We start from the raw sequence: 25,965 nt of genomic DNA on the forward strand, positions 1-25,965 counted from the left end.
AAGAAAATAACCCTTCCCTTTTTGTTACAAAAACGTGAAGAGTAACGCTTGGAGAAGAAAAATGGAGGTGACGCCTCTCTCTCTCTCCCTTTCTCTCTTCTTTAGGGCACACGTTTTCCCCTTCTTTTTTTCAGCTCAGCCCTCTCTCTCTCTTTTCTCCTTTAACGTTTTGAGGGGCTCCTCTTTAGGAGGTGACTCTTCCCTAACTTATCCTCTTTTAATGTATATATATATATATATATCCCTTTTAGTTAAAGTTTTAAACTCTTCTTTATTTTAAAAACTTATGGATGGACTATGGGTCTTGGCTGGACCCATGACCCAAGTCCAGGTCCATTTAGATTTCAGCCATATGGATCTTGGACCACGTCCAGACCCATAATGACGCCAGTCCATATATATTAATATATATAATTCTTTATATTATTTTTAATTTCAGCCATACAAATATAATTATTTAATCAAAAATTATATTTATAAAATTAAAAATAGAGGAAAAATTACGAGATATTACAACCTCCTTCCTTACTATCCTCCCCCTTCCTAGGTAGTACCCTTTTTTGCTTGTTTTCTTGTATAACTGAATTCTACTAAAAACTGTTGACATAGAGGGAAAAAGATGGATACTTGGGTCAGAGTTGACTTTTGTTGATGAGAAAGTAGAAGCCCTCATTTCATTATTGGAGAGAATTCATACCTAGCTTAGCCTTTTTGTTGAGTTAAAGCTGCAGGCCACTCGTTTGATCAATCTGTCTAAGTGAACTGGATCCTAGTTTTTGCTTCAATATGAATGGAAATTCCTGCAGCATGGAAAAACCTAATTGAGCTTAGCTTCCACATCAACCCGAACACATATCCTTCAATAGATACATATACACTTCTATGTACATGCATGTATTCATGTGTAATCCATCTCCTAATGCATAATAATTTGTGTTTTTTGATGCCTTCTTGGATATGAAGACAATTTATTGTTTCTTTAATCGTAAAATCATTATTTGCATTGCATACATTTTTCCCGTGTTACTGTGTCTGAGTAATTCATGAATATGGTTAGTGTATAAGCGTATATTTGAATACTGAATAACGGACTGTTCTACATACAACAATCTGGTACTATGAAAATTGAGTGCATGTATGATGCTTTATTGTCTCTTTGACAAGCTTGACCACTCCAAAGTTTTGGATTTCCCTTCCTCACTGCATGATCTTCATACTTTCACAAACCAAAAATCCTAAGATCACCATCTCTTCATTTGTTATTTCTGTTTTATTAGTTTTTAATGGCAAATGGATATTAATCTCAGTCCTGTAAATGAATTGTTTGTATTCAAGTATGTGATGGAGATGCTTATTTAAAAAAAATGTGGAGTTGGTTTGCAGCTTTTTTTATTGTTTAGAGTCTAGACTATTCTTCAGCTAATTAATGACTAATGAGTGTTCATCATGATTTGCAAGTACTAGCAAATCATAGTATCTCATATTTATCTATGATATCTGTTTTAGATATTGATTTTTTTACCAATTAATATAGTGTAATGAAATCTCAACAAAAATATGCTCACAATGCTACTAAGAGCATACAAGAAAGGCTCAAGCACAATGCCATAAAAACAAAAATACAAGTCACCAATGGGCAAATACAAGGCCACCAGGGCACACTCGCAATAGCTCACAGTGGCACACAAAAGAGCACAAACAATATAATAAATTAATATTTTATTCACTCTTAAATGCTTAAGAAAAGCATACATAACATATGGGAAGAGTCCCATATTTATAGAGAAGGGAAAGAGTAAAAGGGCTAGTACTACTAGCGGTTGGGCTGGTCCAACGGCTAGAAAGAAAACAAAAAACCAAAAAAATAAAAGCACAAAAATTCCCCTAATGGGCATAGCCTATTACAAATACAAAAAAGAAAAAAAGCAAAAGAAAAAGAAAATATATGTATATCAATGCGCGCGCACACACACACACACACACACACACACACACACACACACACACACACACACACACACACATATATATATATATATATGTAAAATGACCATACAAGTTAACATATAGAAATACTGCTAATGAGAAATTTGCTTGTCTATCCTGTGAATCTCATGATATGGGAACTTTGTCCTATTTTTTTTCTCCCAAAAATTGAGCTTAACTTTCTGGTCAAACATGTTTTAAACATTGGATGTCAGATAAGATGCCCAAGACCATGTAGATGCAAATAGTGCTTCTGTTTTGATATATTCAAGAGTTGCATTATTAAAAGAGAAGTGAATGCCAGTTTAGGAAATTTTCTGCATTATTGTGCTCTTCTGTTTGTCATTATGTATCTCTTCTTATATATGGACTGCATATCATATTGCATTTATTTTAGTTGAAATCCGATTTTTATAAGGCCTGTGTCATTCTCAAAGTATAGGTACATTCGTTTTAATCATGTAAAATGTTGCCTCAAAAAGGAAACATTGTGAAAACTTGCTGCACCTTATTTTTGGACATTTACCAAACCTTTCTTTTGTTTTTTTTTTGTCAGCTGATTGAATGTCCTTCAATATATGAATTAATGGCTTTTCCTGATTTCAAATGGTCTACTACTCCACTCTTGCAAGTATGGAGAGAGATTGTTGATGCTGATGGGAACTTGAGCACTAAGTTGGAGTCATACAAACCGTTAGAATATATCTCTGTGATGGTGGAAGCTCTTTCAGACAATAAGGTTCGTCTTCTCACTTGTTGGATTAAAGTTACAAGATTAGATGGATTCATTAGCTATTTCATCATGGCGGCTGCTGCTTCTTTGGGTGGATGCGGTGCATGACCTTGAAAACCTACTCGCTATCATCTAAGCTCCTCATAGTCTTCTGATGCCCTTTCTACATTCAGTTGTTTGCTAGGTTCATAGAGAAAGTTGGTGTTAATTAACTCACCTTTGTGGACCTTAACTCCTTAAACCAATTACTTCTTTCTGGTGGTTGCTTTCAGATGTACCTCTGATTGGTGAATTGCTTGTTTTTCTGCTTTAAAATGTTTTGGCATTATATGAACTGTCCTTGACACTTCGTCAAGATGTTGTCTTGAATAAGACAATGGTGATAGAGACATATTTATAAGATGCAAGCAATAAAACACTAGTTCAAACAACCAGTAATCTTATAAATTGAAGCAAGAGTAAAACCAGTCAACAAAATGTGTTACCTAATCAACAAAAGGGAAAATTTCAGTAATGCACAATACTAAGTTTCAAAAAATGTTGAAGACAGAAAAGTTTTCTCTCAGTTGATGAAAATCAAACTTCTGACAAGATAATCTGGGTTATTATTAACCCAAGTTCAGTTATAAAGTTTAATAAACCATTGTACCCTCATCTCTCTCTCTCTCTCTCTCTCTCTTCTATTGTGGCTGATACTTGGAGGATAAATGAAACAAAAGGCATGTTTTTTATCCAGAAATAAAATCCTAAGCAAATCCTTTTGACAAGCTTTATATGTCCTTAACTCCTTATTTAGGTGTCACCATAGATGTTCCTTTTAATTGGGTTCTTGTGAATTAATTGTTTCTCGAGTAAATTTTGCTTATTATACAATCGAGGGAGATATAAATTGCTGGGAATTTAGATTTTTCCAGTGTGGAAAGATGGTTTAGTTCATTGTAATTGTACCAATTGGAACAATGAAGAATGGCAAGATCTTCTTTGTAAAACCCTCGATTTTTTTTGTTGGACCCGGGTCGTCTCCAAAAGGAGACAGGCAGTCAGGCACCGCCTCACCGCCCACCGCCTGCGTGTTTTAAAGATAAAACACGCAAGGGGAGGGACAGCCGACGAGCCCCTCCCCCATGCGTCGACCACCGCCCTCCACCTGGCAGCGATTGCCGCTCCCCCTCTCCTCTATTTTTCGGCAGCATCGCCGGCTAGCCCCTCTCATTTCCCCGTTCTCTCTCACCCTCCCTGAGTTCTCTCTCTCGTGCTCTCTCTACTACCGTTGAACACCACCCTCGGCGACCTTGACTCGCCGGAGCCCCCTGGTTCGAGCTTTAACCCCCGAACCCTCCCCCTTTTTTCGCTGCCTTGCTTCCTGACGCCGACGATTCCCCTCACGCTCTCTCTCGCTCGTCTGGCAACGCCGTCGCCGACCTCCAGGTATGCGCCGCCTCCTCTTCCCCTTTTCTTCTCTTCTGTCTTCTTTCTTCTTCTCCTTCTTTTCAGTCGGCAGTCTGGCAGGGGCGACGCCCCCTGCCGCCTGTGTTCGACTGGTTGGTGCCTCTCGCCTTTCAGAGAGCCGGCAGGGGGCGACGCCCCCCTGCCGCCTGTTTTTGCTCGGTCGGCAGGGGTTTCCAGCCCCTACCTCTCACCCTCTCACTCTCTCTCTCTCTTTCCTTCGACCGACATGGGCTTTGGCCCCTGCCTGTCGTCTTTTGGCAGGTCGGCAGGGGCGATGCCCCTGTCGCCTGAAATTTTTGAGCGGCAGGGGCTAAAGCCCCTGCCTGTCGTTTCTGGCAGCTCGGCGGGGGCTGGTGCCCTGCCTGTCGTTTGTCGACAGGGACGATGCCCCTTGCCGCCTGCATATCATAGGTCGGCAGGGGCCTTGGCCCCTGCCTCTCGTTTTTCGGCAGGCCGGCAAGGGCAACGCCTTCTGCTGCCTCTGTATAATCGGTCGACAGGGGATTTTGCCCCTGCCCTTTTTCCAGCTGACTGGCAGGGGCGATGCCCCTGCCGCCTGTATTTTTCGTCAGGCAGGGGCTTCACCCCTTGCCTCTTTTATTTTCTTTAGGTATTGCTTTTCCTGGCAGCAGGGGCGAAGCCCCTGCCTCCCTCGTTACCTTCATCAGGCAGGGGTGCAGCCCCCTGCCTCCCTCTTCTTTTCGCTGACAGCAGGTCATCAGGGGCTCGTAGCCCCTGCTTCTTACACTTAAAGCAGGTTCTCAGAGGCACGCTGCTCCTGCCTCTGCCTCTTTCACGTCAGGACAACGGGAGTGCCCCTGTCCTTATTATATTCGATGTAAGCTTGCTAAAAATGTCACTTTCGTAGCTCGTACGACGGATCTCACTCACGCCCCGCGACCCGAGCCATCAATCGCTTACACCCGCAGATGCCAGCAATCTCGCAACTCTCCGAGGTAGGGGAAGATTGCATGGAGGACTTGGACAATTGAATTGAGTTCAATTAACTAAAAAGGGTAATTAAATAAATAAATATCATATATATTTATACGAGTACACATTTAACTCAAGGGCGTGGTTTCATGATCCTTGTCTTTTACTTTCTGTCATGTCTTTACCTTGTCGTCGCACTTTGCGCCCAAGCTCTTACTTTTGCAAATGTTTCATTACTGCCTTGCCATTGCAGATGTCAGGTTTTCGCTCATTGCATGTGCTATAAAGGCATCCTTATGGAGGATGCAAGAGGCATTTACCACTCTTCCTCTTGCGACAATAGTTGAGTCAGGAGCTTAACGATACATTCTCGTCAAAGGAGAGGAATCCCTAGCAGGGATTCTGGCTTTTCGAGTGAGCAGTCCTGCAAAGTAGAGTTAAAGAAACATTACATCTTTGTGAAACACTTTTGTTGAGGCTTCTATTGAGGAACTATACTCCTTTCATCCTAGAGTACTTGTAGTCGTGCACTACACGTTAGTACTGCGATGATCGGATGAGACGGTCGTGCGACCTTGAATAGTGCTAAATGCACAATGCTGTAATAACATAAAATGGTGACTGATCGCCTTCACAGGCAAGATGCTTGAGTGGTTGAAAGACCACAATATTAGAATGAGTCGTTAGTTAAGCAACACCTAACGCACCCATTCGCTTCTTGTTGTCTGTCAAGGGAGAGGACAGAGCGGTACAAAAACTCTAATGGACAAGTTGTTAACAATCACCCCACAGGTAAAGATCCGACCTCCCCAGTCATTAGAGTTAGGGGAAGAGACTACCAGACATTATCTTAGGTGGTAGATCCCATGAACTTTTGTAGAAGTTGGATGCATTCGTTGCCAAGTACCTGCCTTTGGGGAATCCTCTCTCGGCTAAAATCGTTCCCTTAGGAGCGGACTCAACTAGCTATTCGGGTTATTGAAAATACATAAAATAACAGACGCTCGAACTAGTCTCAGTTGTTTCTATGTTTTGTCTGCGCGTATCCGCAGGCCAGTAATATCGAAACATAAAGTCTGTTCACACTGGTTGATGGGTCATGTGACTTGCTTGTTGCGTGGTAGTTTACAGCTTACGATCAAATGAATCGTCATGCTGCGTTTGACAGTTGAACTGCTTACCTGTTTAACTGCATGTCTGCTTTAAACTGCTTAGCATGCTAAATTAAATGCTCTTAATTCAGTTTTCTGTAGTCTCTCTTGTGTACTTACTAGTTTTTCGTGAAACTAACCGATTCTATGGGTACAAGTGATGATTAGGTATACCACGGGCGATGGCGCGATGAGAAGATGGCTTCAAGACTTTTTTTTTCCTGTCTTAGCTCGCGTCCTGGACGTTTTTGGGTTTTGTAACGGATTTTCTTGGATATTCGAATTTTGTACTATTTGAGGAACTTCTTAAATGAAAGTGGCTTTTTCAAGTGTTTTACAAGTAACATGGATTGTGCATTTTGGTTCTTTTAGCTAACATGCCCAAAGTCGTAAGCTTGCCTTTCTGAATTTAACGAAAGAATAGTCTTCCGTTGATTTCATAAACAAACTTTGAAGGAAAGAGATTTTTTCTAGTCTCTTGCCTGTTTCCTGAAAGGTTCGAAAGTTTAAAATTTTGGGGCGTTACATTCTCTATTCAGATGTGGGAGCAGGTTGCAAATTTCACAAAACCAAACAATGAAAGGTGTGAGTGTTGAATTCTTAGATTGGCTTGGGTTGAGGTGATATCAATTAACTTGTTTTGAATTTCTAACTGAGCCAAATTAGTTTCTCTACTGAGGGAGGAAGGGGAAATGGTAGTTGGAGGGTTATGTTTAATAATAAACAACATTGGGTATTTTAAATTAAGCAAGGAATAAGTTAGATATTTTAAGGGTATAATGGTAATTGTGTCAAATTTCACTGCAACCTTAGCCAAACATCACTTATGATTTTTTTGATTAATCATACAAAAACATAGGTGCCTTTTTAGAAAATCTTTGAAACATAGGTGTGCTTTTGATTATTGCCAAAAAGTTAGGTGTGTTTTTTAAAATTTCCCTTAATAAAAATCTTACTATAAAAAATAGTGAATGATCTGGTGTTTTTTCTTTTAAACAACCCACATCGGATTAGGTGAAAAGAAAAAACAATCTGCACAACGAGTTTCCTAATTCCATGGAAATTTTAGTGAAATATTCTACTAGTCGGGAGGCTTTTTACCCATTTTCCAAAACAATTTGCTCTCACCAGAGTTAAACATGAAGCCTTTTCCCATCCCCCTCCCTCCCAAAACACCCCAAAAAGGGGAAAAATCATGACCCAACTCCTCTACTAGTCATAGCAGAACTGGGAGGCTTTTTACCCATTTTCCAAAACAATTTGCTTTCACCAGAGTTAAACATGAAGCCCCCTGTAATCAAACAAGATAGCACTATTACAACGCCAATGAGTGCACGAATATAAAATGGTCACTAATGGACCAATAACAATCTCACGAAGGTGATACCGAAAAATCACTCTCACAAAAAATAGCACAAGGCTTAAAGCCAAAGGAGAGTTTTATAAACACAAAAATGCTTTTGAAAAGCATTACATACAAGAGAGAGGTGAGGCTCTATTTATAGAGCCTCACCTAATGAATGGGAGGCAGTCCAACAGATGTTGGACTGCCTTCCAACAGTCATTTTTATGACCGTTGGGAGGCAGTCCAACGTCTAGTTGGACTGTCTCCCAACAGTATAAAATTCTGACATGTACAGACAAAAAACAGAAAAAGTAAAAAGTGAACAGAAAATAAAAAATTACATTTCAGTCCCTAGTGGACTGTTCTAAATAAAAGGACAGAAATACCCTTGTCAAGTATTTGTATACACTTAATTTTTACACTCTCCCTCAAACTTACGGTGAAATCACCGAAAGTTTGCTAAGAAGATACAAAAATCTAGGCAAAGGAAGAGCTTTGGTGAAGAAGTCTGCAATTTGAAATTCAGATTGAACATATGACAATGTAATAGTCCCCTTCAAATATTCTTCGCGAACATAGTGACAATCCATCTCAATGTGTTTTGTTCGCTCATGGAAGGTATGATTGCTGACAGTGTATATAACACTTTTGGTGTCGCAGCATAATTTTGAAGGCTCTGAAATATAAACTCCCATATCTGAGAATAATGCTCGCATCCACACAACTTCAGTGGTTGTTGTAGCCATTGCCCTATACTCAGCTTCAATGGAGGATAAAAACACCTTTTGGTGTTTCTTGCATCGCTAAGAAATGAGAGAATCACCTAAAAAAACACAAAAATTAGTTGTTGAGTGACGGTTATTGGGATCTCCTCCCCAGTCAGAATCAATATAAGCAATAAGATTTAAAGATGAGGAAGATAATAAGAATAACCCTTTAGAAATAGTTTTCTGGATGTATCGAACTATTCTCAACGCGGCACTCATGTGAACTGATGTGGGCGCATGTTGAAACTGGTTGGTATTGTGTACAACATGTGTAATATCTGGTCTAGAAATAGAAAGGTACATTAGTGATCCGATAAGTTGTCTATAAGGTGTTGGATCATCAAATAGTACTCCATCTTCCGCTCTCATTTTTGTATGTCATCAACGTACAAGAGAAAAATAATAAGAGAGGTACCTGTAGATCTTATAAACAAAGCAGTGTCAGTAACAAAGCAGTGTCAGTGTAACAAGATTTAAAATCAAATTTCAATATGGTATTACTAAACTGATTATACCATGCTTTAGGAGCTTGCTTAAGCCTATACAAAGCCTTTTGAAGTCGAAGAACCATGCCCTTTTCAATAGTCAAGCCGAGAGGAGGATCCATGTACACTTCTTTAGTTAAATTTTCATTCAGGAATGCATTTTTAACATCTAATTGATAAATAGGCCATTTTTTAATGGACGCTACTGCAACTAAAGTCCTAACTGTGGTCATACGAGCTACTGGAGAAAATGTTTCCTCATAATCTATTCCATATTCTTGGGAGTATCCTTTTGCAACTAATCGTGATTTATATCTTTCTAGGAACCCATCACTTTTTGTTTTGATTTTAAAGACCCATCTACACCCTATAGTCTTCTTACCCTTGGGAAGATGTTGAATAGTCCAGGTATAGGCTTTATGTAGAGCATCTAACTCTATCTTCATGGCTTCTACCCACTTGTCTATGTTTTTAGCTTCATTCTAGTTAGATGGTTCATGATATGCATGGACAACTAGAAGATAAAGCTCTATAATTTGGATTAAAAGATTCATATGATACAAATCTATCTGGAGGCCTATGGATTCGTTCAGATCTCCTAATATTAGTTTTCTCGATATTTGTTAATTGATTATATCTTTCTAAGGCACGCGGATGCTCTCCAATACTTCGTCTAGAATACTGTAAGAGATTTTGGCATGGTTCTCTATCTTCACTAGAGTCATTAATAGACTCGACATTTTCAACGTCATTAACAATTTCATTATTTGATTTAGGTAGTAAATCAAATAATAAGGCATACTCTGCTTCTTCTTTGGGTTTTTCAAAATCAAATCTGTTTTCTTTTTCAAGAAAAGTGATATTTCTGGACACATAAAGTTTATCATTTGTTTGATCATAGCATCAATAGCCTTTTTGATTCTCGACATATTCAAGAAAGATATATTTTATGGCTTTGGGAGCGAGTTTGTTATATTTTTCAAGAAGTACAAAACACTTACATCCAAATACTCTGTCTTTTCAAGTCAGAAGAGATTTTAAAAAGTTTTTCAATTGGAGAGTTGTTTTCCAAGACTTGAGAAGACATTCTATTTGTTAGGTATACTACGGTAAGTGCAGCTTCGGCCCAAAATTGTTTTGGAATATTCTTTGAGATAAGAAGAGTTCTAGCAGTCTTAATAATGTGACGATGCTTTCTTTCGGAAATTCCATTTTATTGAGGAGTCTTTGGACAAGATCGTTGGTGTAAAATTCTATGAGTTTTTAGATATGATTGAAATTCATTTGAGAAAACTCTCCCCCTGAGTCAGAGCGGAAGACTTTAATATTTGTTTTAAATTGGTTTACAACAAGGTTATGAAAAATTTTAAAACACAAAAAAACTTGAAGAAAATCCAAGTATGTCTACAGAAATCATCTATAAATCTAACATAATATAAATACCCCCCTTTTGACATAACAGGAGCGGGACCCCATACATCCGAGTGCATCAATTTAAAGATTTCACTAGATGAGGAAGTTCTTGTTCCAAAAGGTATCATTTTCATTTTACTAAGTATACAATCTTCATATACAAAATCTTTATCTTTACAAAAAAATTTCAAAAATGGAAAATGAGATAATTTGGATATACTTGGATGTCCTAATCTTTTATGCCAAAGATCTAAATCCATGTCTTTGACATGATTACAAAAAGTTTTTTTGGGTAAACACAAAAAGTCTATATAATAGAGATTTCCTCTTCTATGGCCTTGCTCAATTAGCTTCCCTGACTGGAGATCCTGCACCCAACATGCCTTAGATGATAAGAAGAGAAACTGAAAAAAGGTTTAAATCTAATTTTGGAATAACCCTTACGTTTGAAACAAATTTTTTTTTAAAGTGTCTTTAAGATTTCTGATGCTTTTGACTTTTAAAGAAGTGCCATCGGCGGTTGACACACATGAAAAGTATGAATTGGTGCAATCGGATAGTAGGGATTCATTATATGTCATATGAAAAGATGCTCTCGAATCCAAAATCCAATTGGACTTACCTGGAGAAGAAAATGAAGAGATGGCGGCACCCGATGTAGAAGGAGTAGCCTTAAGGATATTTGAAACGGCCTCCGTTATTTGGGCAATTGTCAAATCATTGAAATTGCCTTCTTTCTTGATATCTTGAGTTTCTTCACTTAGAGCGGCTACCTTTTTGAATTTGGGGCAATCCGGTCTTATGTGTCCCGGTTCCTTACAATGATGACATATGATTTTGCCCTTGTATCCTCCATGATGTCCTTCTCCATTGTTTTTTCGTTCAAAATGAGGGGGTTTATATGTTTTTACAAAGTTTTCGGGTCTTGCCATGGCAAGAACCTCATCATTTGACTTGTGTATGCCAAGTCTTGTCTTCTCGGCAAATTTGCACAAGAGCATCACTTATAGAAGGAATTGAGGTCCTATGAAGTAAAGATGACCTAACTTGTTCAAATTCAAGGCCATGAAGGAAAGAAAAAAGATTTTCTCTTTCTATTTGAGCTTTTCTCATTTCAATATCCGAACCTTCCCATTTAGGTTCTAACATGGCTAATTTATCCCAAATGGGAGATAGAATCCCATAAAAATCTCTCACTTTTGTCTCCTTGTTTAGTATTACGTACATTGTTTTGGAGGTAATGTAGTCTAGCCTTATTCTTTTGAATGAAAGAGTTCTTTAAGAAGATCCATGCATCACATGCTTTCTTGAACTTGATGATGTTGGTGGCAATCTTAAATTCCATGGTATTCATAAACCATGAGAGAATTTGAGCGTTGCTTGCTTCCCAATCTTCCAACTTATCTTGGTATTCTTGTAAAGCCTTTTCCTTTTCTTCTTCGGACAACACTTTGACTTGATCTCCTTCTTTTCTAGGAAACTTGAGTTGGGGTTCACTCGTGGAACCACTAACAAAGCCCCATAGCTTTTTGCCTTTGATGTGATTCTCCATTGTCGTCGCCCACATTAGATAGTTGTTCTCGTTTAGCTTGTATGTGATGACTGAGGCGGCATCTCTTTCTCCCATAATGAATTGCAAAAATTTGAATAGAGGAACGGCTAGCACAAGCGTGAAGGGCACAACAACACAAAGGATTACTAAGGAAGCCTTTTCAAAGACCTTGCTCTGATACCATGTAATCAAACAATATAGCACTATTACAACGCCAATGAAAGGCTACACAAGTGCACGAATATAAAATGGTCACTAATGGACCAATAACAATCTCACGAAGGTGATACCGAAAAATCACTCTCACAAAAAATAGCACAAGGCTTAAAGCCAAAGGAGAGTTTTATAAACACAAAAATGCTTTTGAAAAGCATTACTTACAAGAGAGAGGTGAGGCTCTATTTATAGAGCCTCACCTAATGAATGGGAGGCAGTCCAACAGACGTTGGACTGCCTTCCAACAGTCATTTTTATGACCATTGGGAGGCAGTCCAACGTCTAGTTGGACTGTCTCCCAACAGTAAAAAATTCTGACATGTACAGACAAAAAACAGAAAAAGTAAAAAGTGAACAGAAAATAAAAAATTACATTTCAGTCCCTAGTGGACTGTTCTAAATAAAAGGATAGAAATACCCTTGTCAGGTATTTGTATACACTTAATTTTTACACCCCCTTCCATCCCCCTCCCCCCCAAAACACCCCAAAAAAGAAGGAAAAATCATGACCTAACTCCTCTACATCTAACTTCACTTCGATTGCAATTGATTGCTGCAGCTTCAGCATGCCATCAAGTTGATGTGGTTTTATGGGTTCTTATCAGCATATGCTGTGATACCATATTTCTCTTGGTAGGACCATTGGGGTTGGTTCACTTTTTATGGCTTCAAACTTTAGGATTAAAAAGAATGAATGAGTCTTATTTTTCTTTCTGCATTTGAATGATTTGCAAATAACTATATCCTTGTGTGAATACATCTTTTCTGCATATGCATTTATCTAGTTGTCTAATTATTTATGTAAATCAAAAGTTTCTAGATGTCATATTGTTGTTCTCATTCTAGATAAAGGTCAACTTCATATGAAAATTGAACAGCACACTTCTAATTTACAGGTTCGATATGATGGTGTGGATGTACCATTGCCCTTTAACTTAGACATCTTGCGGTGGTCTAATGAAACAAGGAGAATTTTATCATCAGCAAAGGTTCCTCCTTCAGTTAAATTTTTCAATATATATGGTACATGCAATGATACACCTCATAGCATATGGTAAGTACCTTGCAATAAGTTCTAAACTAACTGCAGTGCTTAGACTCTTGGTATGTTCTGACATTGAGAGAATGGATGTTACAGTGTCAGATCATGCTATTGGTCCACTCTTTTTTTTTCAATATTTCTTCTCTCTTTTGCAGCTACGGCAATGAGAAAAGACCAGTCTCCGACCTGCGACAGCTGTTGACATCTGAGGTTCTTCATTTTTCTCAAAGTGAAAAGTCCTTTTATTCTTGAACAACCATGCCTATTTATGATGGGAAGATGCATCATCGTGTTGAATTTGACCTGAATTTTCTATAAATTTTCTTGTTCCATTTTGCAATAGTATTATCAGTGAGCTCTTTTAAGTAGTAATTTACTGAAGAACTTGTGTTAAAAAAGGCACAAAATGCATGGAGATGTTTTTGTCTTTATTTTCTCTTTGGGGTATGAGAAAGCTGGGGCATGGGGTAAATTTGTTGGATTTTTGCCAGCATATTAAATCAAATTCCAATATATGTGTACATGATGTGCAAATTGTTTCGTGCTAATCTCAGTGAAAAGCAAACAAAGTTAAAACTGTACTAGTTAACTCGTCTCTTCTGGTTATTGGGAGCGAAGACCAACACCATATGATGTTCAGCCACGGTGCTATTGGGCTGCTGGCATGCGTTGTTAGTTGTTAACAAAGCCATTGCTTATGGCGGTTCCTGGTTACTGATACTCTGATGCAGGGCATGGTTACTGATACTCTGATGCAGGGCAGGACCCCGTGCCACCCGATCCACCACAAAGGGCAGACGACCGGACCCACGTATCCGACCCCATTGCAGGTACGGAGCCACGACGCAGGGACGTACCCCTTCACACCTACTCCAGGCGTGGTGCGGTTCGAACATCATAGAGCCAGCAGCCGACTGAAGCTGACCCGTATCGCGATTCGGGTCCAAGGCTGGACCCGCGACCCGGGTCCAGCAATAGTCTTTAATAGACCCTCTCCTAGGGTTTCGTGGAACACATAATATGAAAGACTCAACAGCCTTTTCCTTTTTTCTTTAGTTTTGACCAAGGTTGTTAAATGCGCTGAGGCGAAGCGAGGCGTTGAGCATGTTATGAAGCGAGGAGTAAGCCTCGAGGCGTTGGAGCGTAAGCTTCATGATCAATCGGGGGTCCAATCGAACCCGATCCATTTTCACCCCCCGAGTCCCGGACCCCTAGGGCATCCTCATCCCTCTCTCTCTCTCTCTCTCTCTCTCTCTCTCTCTCTCTCTCTCTCTCTCTCTCTCTCTCGAGGTCTTCGGCACCGTCCGCTCCCTCGCCCAGTTCTGCCTCACCAGCTCCCAGAAGGACTCCGGCTGCAGCAGCATCCTCGAGTACAACAAGGAGCGCAACGCCTTCGATAAGGTCCACCAGGAGACCTTCGGCAAGTTCGGTTGCCGTCGAATCGTCCCGGGTATGTTCCTCGCCGTCGACCCCAAGGGCCGCGCCATCATGATCGGCGCCTGCGAGAAGCAGAAGCTCGTCTACGCCCTCAACCGCGACACTGCTGCCCGCCTCCCCATCTCCACCCCTCTCGAGGCTCACAAGTCCCACACCCTCGTCTACTCCATCGTTGTCGTCGACTGCAACAACTCCATCTTTGCCGCCATCAAGCTCGACTACTCTGAAGCCAACCAGGACCCCTTCGGCCATGCTGCCATCGACGCTCAGAAGCATCTCACCTTCTACGAACTTGACCTCGGCTCTCCCGCAAGTGGTTCGAGCCCATTGACAATGGCGCCAACCTGCTCGTCACTGTCCCCGACGGCGGATTTTGGCAGGAAAGGGGCGGTTTGTAGGGACTACACAGATGCGTACGCTTTAGAAGCGAAGCGCGCTTCACATGAGTGAAGCGTGCGTTTCAAGCCTGAAACGCCTCAATGCAACGCCTCAATACCTTGAGCGTGCGCTTCGCCTATGAGGCATACGCTTCAGGTATTGAGGCGTACGCCTCTCACAACACTGGTTTTGACATTACTTGTTCCTTTTCTTCATTCCCTTTTAGTTAATCGTTGTTGCTTTATTCCTTTACTGTTCTTTGTTTCCTCTGTATTGCTGGAACCTTATTGAAAATAAAAAAAAAATAGCATAAGCCACACCGATTCCAGGTGGGCATCGATTCTTTCTCCCCAAGAACGTTGCATCAAAGTGGTATCAGAGTGAGCGTCCACCTTCATCTGTGAGATGACTCTTGAAGCAGGGACCGATCCGGCACGAGGCGAGGAGCGTGAGGAGATTGGCAGCGAAGATCCAATGTTGCGTGTGATGGATGTGCTGACGAAAATCCAGGAGAATATGCTGCGAATGAATAGGGACATCGCCGGCCTGTCAAAGCGACTGGATGGGTTTGATGAGCGCCTGGTGGCCCTTGAATCACCCAGGGAACAACACGCAGCAACAGGCGCAAATCTGGTGGACGGCGCGACTGCAGGCGTGAGCCCCAATCTTTCTGCATCCTGTCAACTGACCCAACTTCAGCATGGTCGTGTCACTTCGTTCTCATCGGCTCCGATGCCTACCATCGATCAGTGTATTTTCCAGCTGCACCAGGGTGTTTCGATAAGCGACCTTCCCCCTGTGGGGGTATCACAACCAAGACAACCAACCAATGTGGCTGCGTCGCAGGTTGGACCGGCCCTGCAGGGGCCCAGCTTCCCACTGGGTCCACCTGCAGGTTCGGGTCCTAGGTATCAACACCCTGCGATCACGTCGCAGGCCGGCCCGAGTCAACGGAACCCCAACATTACGCTGGGTCCACCTGTAGGCCCAAGCTCGTGGCATCTGGCGGCACTACCGGTCGGGTCGGGACGATAGGGCCCCAGCATCACGCTGGGTCTCTCGTCGGGCCCAGTTCTGTCGGCCCGACCCGGGAAGGAAATCTTATACCCCCCTGACCTAGTGCGTGGAGGCCTCATGACCAGAGTTACCGGAAGCGCCTAGGGTAAAGGGGAAGCGCGAAACGTCGTGCTTCCGAAGCGTGAGGGGAAGCGTCCCCTTTTTATGGGAAGCGCGCTTCCCTTTTATGGGAAACGTGCTTCTCATTTATGGGAAGCGTGCTTCCCCCACGCTTCCCCCACGCTTCCCATTTTTTTCGCTTCCCCCTCGCTTTCGATTCGCTTCCGGTTCGCTTCCTAGGTCGCTTCCGAGACGATTCATAATTTTCTTCTAAGTGGTCCCACGCTTCCCCGCTTCCTACATTTTTGAAAGTGCCTCGCTTCCCGCTCCCGCTTCCCGCTCCCGCTTCCTCAACTGGCAACTCTGCTCATGACAGCGTACCCGCGCACTGGAGCAGGTGGGCCCCTTTTGAGTGGATCGAACCCAGGAGGGTCCGGTCCAGCCTTCATGTCTACAGGACACAGGCCCGATTCGCTGGAGCCGTCCGTTGGGTCTCAGGGAGCGGGTCTGAATCCAGAACCCTTTCACCCAGCTTACCTAGTTGAGTCCGGTTCGCGGGCTGCCCCAAACCAGATCCAACTCGTTAATTTTTATCCTCAAGATGGATCCACTGCCGACCCAGTCCCATATCGGACCCGGACGGAGCTCCAGTTTGGATTTGAGCTGGGTCAAAACTAGACCCATCATCATATGGACCGCGGATCGAGTTCAAATCGAGCCTCTGATCCCCACAACTCAACCCACGATCCAACCTATCCAAATCTGGGTCTGACGAATAGTCTAGGATTAGACCCGACCCATATCCAATCGTGCGAATCATCTCAGTCCTATCACAACCTAACCCGATACCCAAACTCCAACCAACCCATTAGCTCCTTACCGATCCAAAACCCGATACCTCACCCGACCCAACAACACTATCATTAACCCAAACCCGTATTACCCTGCTCCTACCCAGTTAGAACCCGAAAGCCACCAGACCCACCCACCTTACCCTGGACCTCCTGTCATCCTGGTGCCCCAACGCCGGCCGCAGATGGCTCCCGTCCACGGGCAAGCCAGACCGAGGCAGAATCAACAGGGAGCGGCGCGACCTGAGCGCCAACCACCCATCAGTGGAGTTCGTCAGCACCACCATCCAGGCGAGCAGTACCGCACAACGGGAGATAAAGCAGTATGGGATGACGATGCTTTCTGGAACGAGTATCCTGCAGGAATGGTGGAGCCTCTACAGCAGAGAGCACCAGAACACTCCTCCACTTACGGAGTGAAGCTGGATCTTCCGGAGTTTGCGGGGCGATTCGACGTGGAGCAGTTCTTCGACTGGTCTTATGTCGTGCAGTTCTTCTTCAACTACCACACCGTCGCTGAACACCGTTGTGCCTCTCTAGCGTCTACTCGACTGAGAGGCCTAGCACAGACATGGTGGGTGGAGCTGCAGCGATCGAGAGAGCGGCAGGGATTAGAGCGCGTACAATCATGGGAGGAGATGTAGTCAAAATTCGTGCCTTCATATCACGCCGAGAGAGCCTACAAGGAGTACCTGACCCTGCGTCAAGGCACCCGAACTGCGGCAGAGTACACTGCAGAGCTCCATCGTCTTTCCCTACGTGTGTTGATCGAGGAAACCGCCCGCCAGCAGGTCACGAGGTACATTTCGGGTCTCCGCTCTGCCATTTCTGATGATTTTAGTTGTGTCACAGTTGAGACATTAGATCAGGCCAACAGTTAGGCCATGAATGTCAAAGAAAAGCTGAAAAGGAGGCAAGAATATAGGACCTCTCATAGTGAACCCACTAGTCGACCTAAGTCGGGTTTCCCAACCAGGGGAGCAAGCTCCCCTAGTGACTCAAAGCCTAGAGCAGACTTTAGCAAACCTGACCAGTCAGGACCAGCTTTTCATACCCGATCCAAAGCCAATCCTAGTGAGTCGACCCTTTGTTGTTTTAGGTGTTAGGAGTTAGGGCATGTCGCGTCTAAGTGTCCCACTGTGAGCAAGAACACCCATCTTGTTGAAGGTATTGCAGAGTCAGCATCTGAGAGTGAGTGCAAGTCATTAGTTGAGGACGAGGATGAGAGGGAAGTATCAGATTTCGTATGAAGGGTTCAGCTTATGCACAGGAAAGTAGAGAGAGAGAGAGAGAGAGAGAGAGAGAGAGAGAGAGATGCACAATCGGCTGGGGCGGCACACACATTAGGGCTCGACCTCCAAACCCTAGGATATAAAAAATAAACAGGTATACAATGATCCTTGTAATATCAGAGATATTACAAGGATGCCATTAATGAAGCCAATTTGACATGTGTTTCATTTAACATGCCATGCATATGGATCTGGATCCAGATCCATACACAGTGTATATTTTAACACCCTCCCTCAAGTTGTACGTGATTTTGGAGCATGTACAACTTGCTCTTCAATAGCCAAAATTGACGTCCTGTTAACCCCTTGGTAAACAGGTCTGCCACTTGATCTTCTGTTCGAACATGACGTAGTTCTATCTCCTTCATCTTGACTTTTTGCCGTATAAAATGTTGATCAATCTCAATGTGCTTCATTCTGCTATGTTGAATAGGATTACATGCAATGTTGATTGCGCTTTGATTGTCACATAGAAGAAATGATCGAATAATTGTTTTCCCAAGATCACTCAATAAGTGTCTAAGCCATGTGACTTCTGCCGTCCCTGCAGCCATCGATCTGTATTCAGCCTCTGTACTCGATCGTGCCACTACCTTTTGTTTTCTGCTGCTCCAGGACATTAAATTGTGTCCAATATATACACAATATCCAGAGACAGATCGTCGCTCATCTAGATCCCCTGCCCAATCTGCGTCTGTATAAGTGATGAGTTCATGTCCTCTATGCAGATTATCGTTCTTGCGATAAACAAGTCCGTCTCCTATAGTTCCTTTTAAATAGCGTAGAATGCGCTTCACAGCTTCCATATGACCCTCCGTTGGAGCATGCATAAACTGGGATACCTGATTCACAACATAAACTATATCAGGTCTGGTAAAGGTCAAGTACTGTAACATCCCCACGAGACTTCTATATGTTGTAGGGTTGACACAAGGATGACCATCTTCAGAGCTCAGCCTTTGATGTAATACACTAGGAGTACTGACAAGTTTGCAATTCGTCATTCTGGCTCTTTCCAGAAGGTCAAGAGTGTATTTTTGTTGCATGAGTGTCAATGTGTCTTGTTGTCTGTCAACTTCCACACCAAGAAAGTACCTCAACTCCCCTAAATCTTTCATCTTGAAAATTTTCATTAAAAACTGCTTCACATCTTGCACATGATTATCTGAACTCCCAGTGATCACAATGTCATCAACATATATAAGAAGAAGTATAACAATGTCTGCCTTTTGGTAAATAAAGAGTGAGTGATCCAGAGAGCATCTTCTAAAACCATAACTCTGAATTTGCATAGAGAAACTTTCAAACCAGGAACGGGACGCCTGTTTCAACCCATACAGAGATTTCCTTAGTTTGCACACCCAGGCAGTAGGATCCTTCTCGGCATAACCAGGAGGTTGTTCCATATACACTTCTTCCTTTAAAGTTCCATGCAAAAATGCATTTTTAACATCCATCTGGCTAAGGCTCCAACCTCGATCGACTGCTAGGAATATGATGACACGAATAGTACCCATTTTGACTACGGGACTAAAAGTTTCATCGTAGTCTTCACCATATTGTTGTGTGAATCCTCGAGCAACAAGTCGTGCCTTATATCTGTCAATACTTCCTTCAAGCTTATACTTTGTTTTATAAACCCATTTTGAGCCAACTACATTCTTTCCTTTTGGCCGAGGAACTATTTCCCAAGTCTGACAGTCATGAAGAGCTTCCATTTCTTCATTCATAGCTTCAGTCTAATGATGGGATTGAAGAGCTTGATTAAAACAAGTGGGTTCATCCTGTTTTGTGAGCTGAGACATAAACAACTGGAAATCAAGGGAGAAGGTCTCATAACTCACCCATCGTTGAATAGGATGCTTAATGCGTGACGGCCTTTGAGCTGGATCAGTGGCGATGCTGCCCACATTCCTCGGCTCTGTATTTTTGTCCCGTCTAGTGTATATCTGTCCAGAGAAGCGTTCTACTGGGGGTGGCTCAACGGGACACTCAACTGGAGATAATTCAACATGCATCTGTGGGTCATGTAACTTTCTACTCAAGCCGAAGGAAGGACAATTTGTCTGACATGTTTCTCCTGTATTAGCAAAAAGATCTGCAGTCATCCATGGATCATATACTTCTAATTCTCTAGATGACAACGCTGCAGAGTCATTGACCTCAAAATTTCGTTCGTCAAAGACAACATTTCTGGAGGTCCTAATACGTTTTGTAGTAGGGCCATAGCATCGATAACCTTTGTATTCATCTGTATACCCAACAAATCTGCACTGGACAGCCTTGTCCTGAAACTTATTTCGCAGAGATGAATCAATATGTACATAACATACACAACCAAAAACACGCAACTCATCGTAAGTGGGATGTTGCCCAAATAAAGTATAATAGGGATATTTTCGATCCAAAAGTGTCATAGGAAGACGATTTATGATATGAACAGATGTGTGAAAAACTTCTGTCCAGAGACTAACGGGCACATTGCTATCATGTAACATGCTCATCGCGCTCTCGACAATATGCCTGTGTTTCCTCTCCGCAACCCCATTTTGTTGAGGAGTATGAGGGCAAGAAACCTGTCGACTTATTCCTTTATCCCGAAGAAAGGCAATAAACTCGTTCGATGAATACTCTCCTCCACCATCACATTGTAAATGCAGAATATCACAAGCAAACTTTGTTTTGACCATCGAATGGAATTCCCGAAATATTTGGAAAACTTCATGCTTGTGTTTTAAGAAATATATCCAAGTATAACGTGAATAAGAATCAATAAAGATAACATAGTAACGACTGCCAGAAAGAGAAGGAATAGGTGTGGGTCCCCAAACATCGGAACAAATAATCTCAAATGGCTTTGAAGCTCTTTTATTTATAATATGAAAAGGGAGAACATGGCTTTTGCACAGTTCGCATGAAGAACATTTATTATTATTATCAAAAAATGGACATAAACTAGACTCTGGAAGGAGACCATCAGATACAAGATTTTCAACGAAACCCCGACTACAATGTCCCAAACGACTATGCCAAATATCTGGCTTATTACAATGAGATGAATTAAAAACTTCCAATGAAGGGGAAAACAAAGACTCTGAAGACGAAGACACTGAAGATTGCTTGGACGACTTCAACTGGAGGACTGGGACTGAAGGCGAAGGCGAAGACACTGAAGGAATCTCCTTGAAGATGTACATGTTTCCTTGTCGCTCCCCCTTAGCGAACGTCTCCTTCGTTCGTAGATCCTTAACATAAACAGAAGAGGGAATAAATTCGACGGAAGAATTCATATCGTCAACAAGTTTAGCTACAGAAACAATGTTCTTTTTAATATTAGGAGCAAGAAGGACATTGGACAAGTGAAGTGAGGACTTTGACATAGGGATATGTGCATTGCCAGTATGACTAATGGAGTGATAAGTTCCATCTCCCGTAACTATACTACCTTTTTCAAAATAAGGCAATAAGTGAGATAACTTACCTGCATTACCCGTAACATGTGTGGCGGCACCTGAATCAACATACCATTCGCCTTGTTCATTTTGCTTGATCGTCATCTGTGACAATGCTGACAACAAAAGTTGTTGCACATCTGTGGAAGAGGATGGCACTTTTGTGTCCACAGTAGTAGCTGATTTATTCTCAATTTTGTTTATTTTACCTCTATTCTGTAGATTGAACCAACAATCAGCTTTTACATGTGCTCTTTTGTTACATAAGAAACAAGTGGGCACTCTTCTCTGATTTCCTGTATTAAAACCCCCTGAAATATTAGGTGTAGGCAAGATACCACGTCCTCCCTGCCCAAAACGTCCGCGACCTTTGCCTCCTTGATGCCCTCCATTCCCTCGTCCAAAACCTACAGAAGTGTCCATGGCCAAAACTGAATGAGGACGAGCTGATTCATTTCCTTCTGCCCGTTGTTTCATAATCATCTCATGCTGGAGAAGTTTCGCTTGAAGGTTGTCAAAAGTGGGCAAGTGAGGAAGGCATGATAAAACTGTGGTAAACATGTCAAAATCAGGACCCAATCCATTGAGAAGTTGTTGAACTTTATCTTTATCTGCAATAACACTTCCAATAACCACCAATTGATCAGTAATACTCTTCAAGCGGCCTATGTATTCCATGTCTGTCATGGAGCCTTTCTTCAAATTTTGAAATTCATTTTTTAAGTACATGACTCGGGCTTCTGATATCTGAGAGTATGTCTGAGACAGCTTACTCCACAGATCCGCCGCAGTGCAATCATCTGAAAGAGTAACCAACACTTCTTGAGAGAGTGTTGACCTAATATAAGCAACCAAAGACTGATCCCGCTTCCTCCAAGTTGTATACTCTGGATTCTTAATAGAAATGGTAATTATGTCACCCTTCTCATCCTTGGTTTCCTGCAAAATAAGCCGTGGTGGTATAGGAACTAAACCATCCAGATGTTCATCGAGATCCTGACTCCGTATAAAAGGGAGGATTTGCCTCTTCCAAGTCAAAAAATTAGAATGAGTCAGTTTTTCTGTAACGAGATGACTCAAGAAATTTGCAAAAGGACCGGATGACGATGAGTAATCCATATCAATGGGACAATGAATAAGCAAACAAAACGAATGGATAGAAACAAAGAGGTTTGAGATCACTTAATTAATCAGGAGAACTTCAACAAGACATGTACCTATGCTACGAATATCTGGAAATAACCCTTTTTTTTTTGCAGATTCAGAATCGAGATTGTAAACTGTTACAATCTGACTATAAGCGTTGCACAGGGGACACCAAAAAAATTTTTTTTTTTTTTAGAACCAAAGAATGAATAAACACTGACAGACGTTAAGAGTGGAAATCAAAGATTGATGACTGACAGTCGTCGATGGCTGCAGTCGTTGAACAAGAATAATAAAAAAAAAATTGCAGACGAACCTGTTTATGAGTAGCAAACGATGAGATATCACGTTAAGAATCGAGAATAAGAGACGAGTTGCAGAGAAAGATTGGATTACTCAAAGAGGAGAATAAGAGACGAGTTAAGAGACGAACCCGTTACCGGAGAGGAGAATAGAAAAGGAAGGAAGAGGAGCCAAATAAACCTGTTTCTTCAGATCTCGCTGAACACGGCTGTTTCTTCAGATCTCGCTGAACACGGCCTCTAATAGGATTCTGCAACCCTTTAGCTCTGATACCATATCAGATTTCGTATGAAGGGTTCAACTTATGCACAGGAAAGTAGAGAGAGAGAGAGAGATGCACAATCGGCTGGGGCGGCACACACATTAGGGCTCGACCTCCAAACCCTAGGATATATAAAATAAAAAGGTATACAATGATCCTTGTAATATCAGAGATATTACAAGGATGCCATTAATGAAGCCAATTTGACATGTGTTTCATTTAACATGCCATGCGTATGGATCTGGATCCAGATCCATACGCAGTGTATATTTTAACAGGAAGTTACAGAGTTCGACGGTAACGTCGAAAGTTTGTTGTCCATCCGTCATGTGTTGACCACACCCCGAGAATCGGCCCAGCGAAATGGTTGAGGAATAACATTTTTAGGACCCGGTGCAACTGTGAGGGTCACGCATGTGATGCTATCATTGATACCGGGGCATGCGAGAACATGGTGTCTGAGAGTGTAGTGTCTACCTTGAAATTGTCCCAACCCTATAAGATGGCTTGGTTCAAGAAAGGAAACGAGGTCCCCATCACTCAGCGAAGTCTAGTCCGGTTTTCCATGGGGGAACACTACCACGATGAGGTGTGATGTGATATAGCCCCTATGCACGCGTGTCATATCCTTTTGGGACATCCCTGGCAGTTTGATTGCCAGACAACTCACGATGGCCGCAAGAACACATACTCTTTTATCTTTAATGGCCATAAGATAGTCCTTCTCCCTATCAAGGAGACCGGGTTTCCCACCGTGGATAAGCCTGAGCGAGTCCCCAGGCTAGCAGGCCTCTCGTACCGGCTTTTCTTGAACCATTGTCAGGAAGATGGCTATTGTTATGCCCTGGTGGCAAAGCCCTTGATGAGTTCGCCAGTGTCCATTCCCGCGGACTTTGCCCCTCTTATAGAGGAGTTCCGCGACATTATGCCGGATGACCTACCTGATGAATTACTTTCGACAAGGGTAGTCCAGCATGCCATTGACTTTGTGCCGGGGTCGAGTCTACCCAACCTCCTCGCATATCGCATGAACCCCTCCGAGCATACCGAGTTATTAAGACAGGTTCAGGAGTTACTGCAAAAGGGTTTCATTCGCGAGAGTGTTAGCCCTTGTGCAGTACCCACCTTGCTCACTCCTAAGAAAGATGGGTTCATGCGCATGTGTGTTGATAGTCGCACGATCAATCGCATCACGGTCAAATACCGTTTTCCCATCCCTCGTTTGGACGATATGTTTGATATGTTATCTGGTGCCTCCATTTTCTCTAAAATAGATTTAAAAAGAGGGTATCACAAGATTCGTATACGGGAGGGGGATGAGTGGAAAACGACATTCAAGACACGTGATGGGCTGTATGAGTGGTTAGTCATGCCGTTTGGGTTATCTAATGCCCCAAGTACCTTCATGAACATGATGACCCAAGTCTTGCGTCCGTATATCGGGAAGTTTGTTGTTGTCTACTTTGATGATATTTTGATTTATAGTTCGTTTTTGTCCGATCATTTGAGTCACCTGCGTCAAGTCTTAGAAATTTTGAGGAAAGAAAAATTGTATGTCAATGCGAAAAAGTGTGAGTTTATGACATCCAGTGTCGTGTTCTTAGGTTTTATTGTGTCAACTGATGGAGTCAAGAAAGATCCTGCAAAAGTCCGTGCGATTGTCGATTGGCCTACCCCATAGACTATAGGAGAGATCCGTAGTTTTCACGGGTTAGCCACTTTTTACCGACGTTTCGTGAGAAATTTTAGCACCCTCATGGCCCCCATCACGGAGTGCCTAAAGGGTACTAGCTTTCATTGGACGCTCGCGGCTGGAAGAGCCTTTACGATCATCAAAGAAAGAATGACTAGTGCCCCTATCTTAGCTCTCCCTGATTTCAGTGCAGTCTTTGAGGTTGAGTGCGATGCCTCTAAAGTGGGAATTGGTGTTGTATCGAGTCAGAACCGCCGCCCTGTTGCTTTGTAAAACCCACGTTAAAAAAAAAAAATCGGACCCGGGCTGGGTCGGGTCCGGACCCGACCCGGGCCCGTCATCATTAGGGTTTCATAATCCGACACAAGAGGTCTTTCTCCTGTGCGCCGCACCCCACCGCGCCTTCGACCCGATAAGGGAAACCCATCGGGGTTTCCCCATTTGTCGCCCTCCCCGAGCTCTTTAAGAGCGTTGCGGGAGGGGAGGATCGATGCCCCGCCCCCCTTCTCGTTCCCTACAGGCGACAGCCTCGCCGGCAACCCCGACCGACGCCTCCTCCCCCTCGCGCCCTCTTCCCTCGTCTGCCTGCCGACGCCTCCTCCTGGTGGTCCGATCGCCGCCGACGCTGCGACCACCGACGACGACCTCGAAGGTATGTCTTTTCACCGCCCTCTCCTCCTCCCTCTTCTCCTCCTCACCCCCCCCCCCCCTCTTTGTCACCTCGTCGGGAGGCTGACAGGCGGCGCACGGCCCCCCTGCCGCGTCCTCCCGCCTCTCCTGTGCTCTTCGGAGGCCCGACAGGTGGCCTACGAGGCCCCTGTCGTCCCCTCTTCCCTCTGGGGGTGCGTCAGAGTGCTGGCAGGGGACCAATGGCCCCTGCGACACCTCCTCACCCCTGTGGGTGATAGGAAAACCGACGGGAGGTCGGTTGCCCCCTGTCACCCACGTCCCGAGCTCTCTCTC

The 25,965-nt window shown here is 42.9% G+C and overlaps 1 protein-coding gene across 1 annotated transcript in view; it reads left to right on the forward strand.

Annotated features, from left to right (window-relative positions):
- LOC149822711 (lecithin-cholesterol acyltransferase-like 4) overlaps positions 1–25,965 on the forward strand; it is a 142,255-nt gene that overhangs the window by 104,827 nt on the left and 11,463 nt on the right. The window contains exons 7-9 of the mRNA XM_089980003.1: positions 2,543–2,725; positions 12,927–13,084; positions 13,228–13,282. Coding sequence (XP_089836129.1) covers positions 2,543–2,725; positions 12,927–13,084; positions 13,228–13,282 — 396 coding nt within the window. The remainder of the gene's footprint in view (positions 1–2,542; positions 2,726–12,926; positions 13,085–13,227; positions 13,283–25,965) is intronic.

Source organism: Nuphar pumila, chromosome 11 (genome assembly GCF_984573655.1).
Source record: "Nuphar pumila chromosome 11, dmNupPumi1.hap1.1, whole genome shotgun sequence".
NCBI classification, from domain to species: domain Eukaryota; kingdom Viridiplantae; phylum Streptophyta; class Magnoliopsida; order Nymphaeales; family Nymphaeaceae; genus Nuphar; species Nuphar pumila.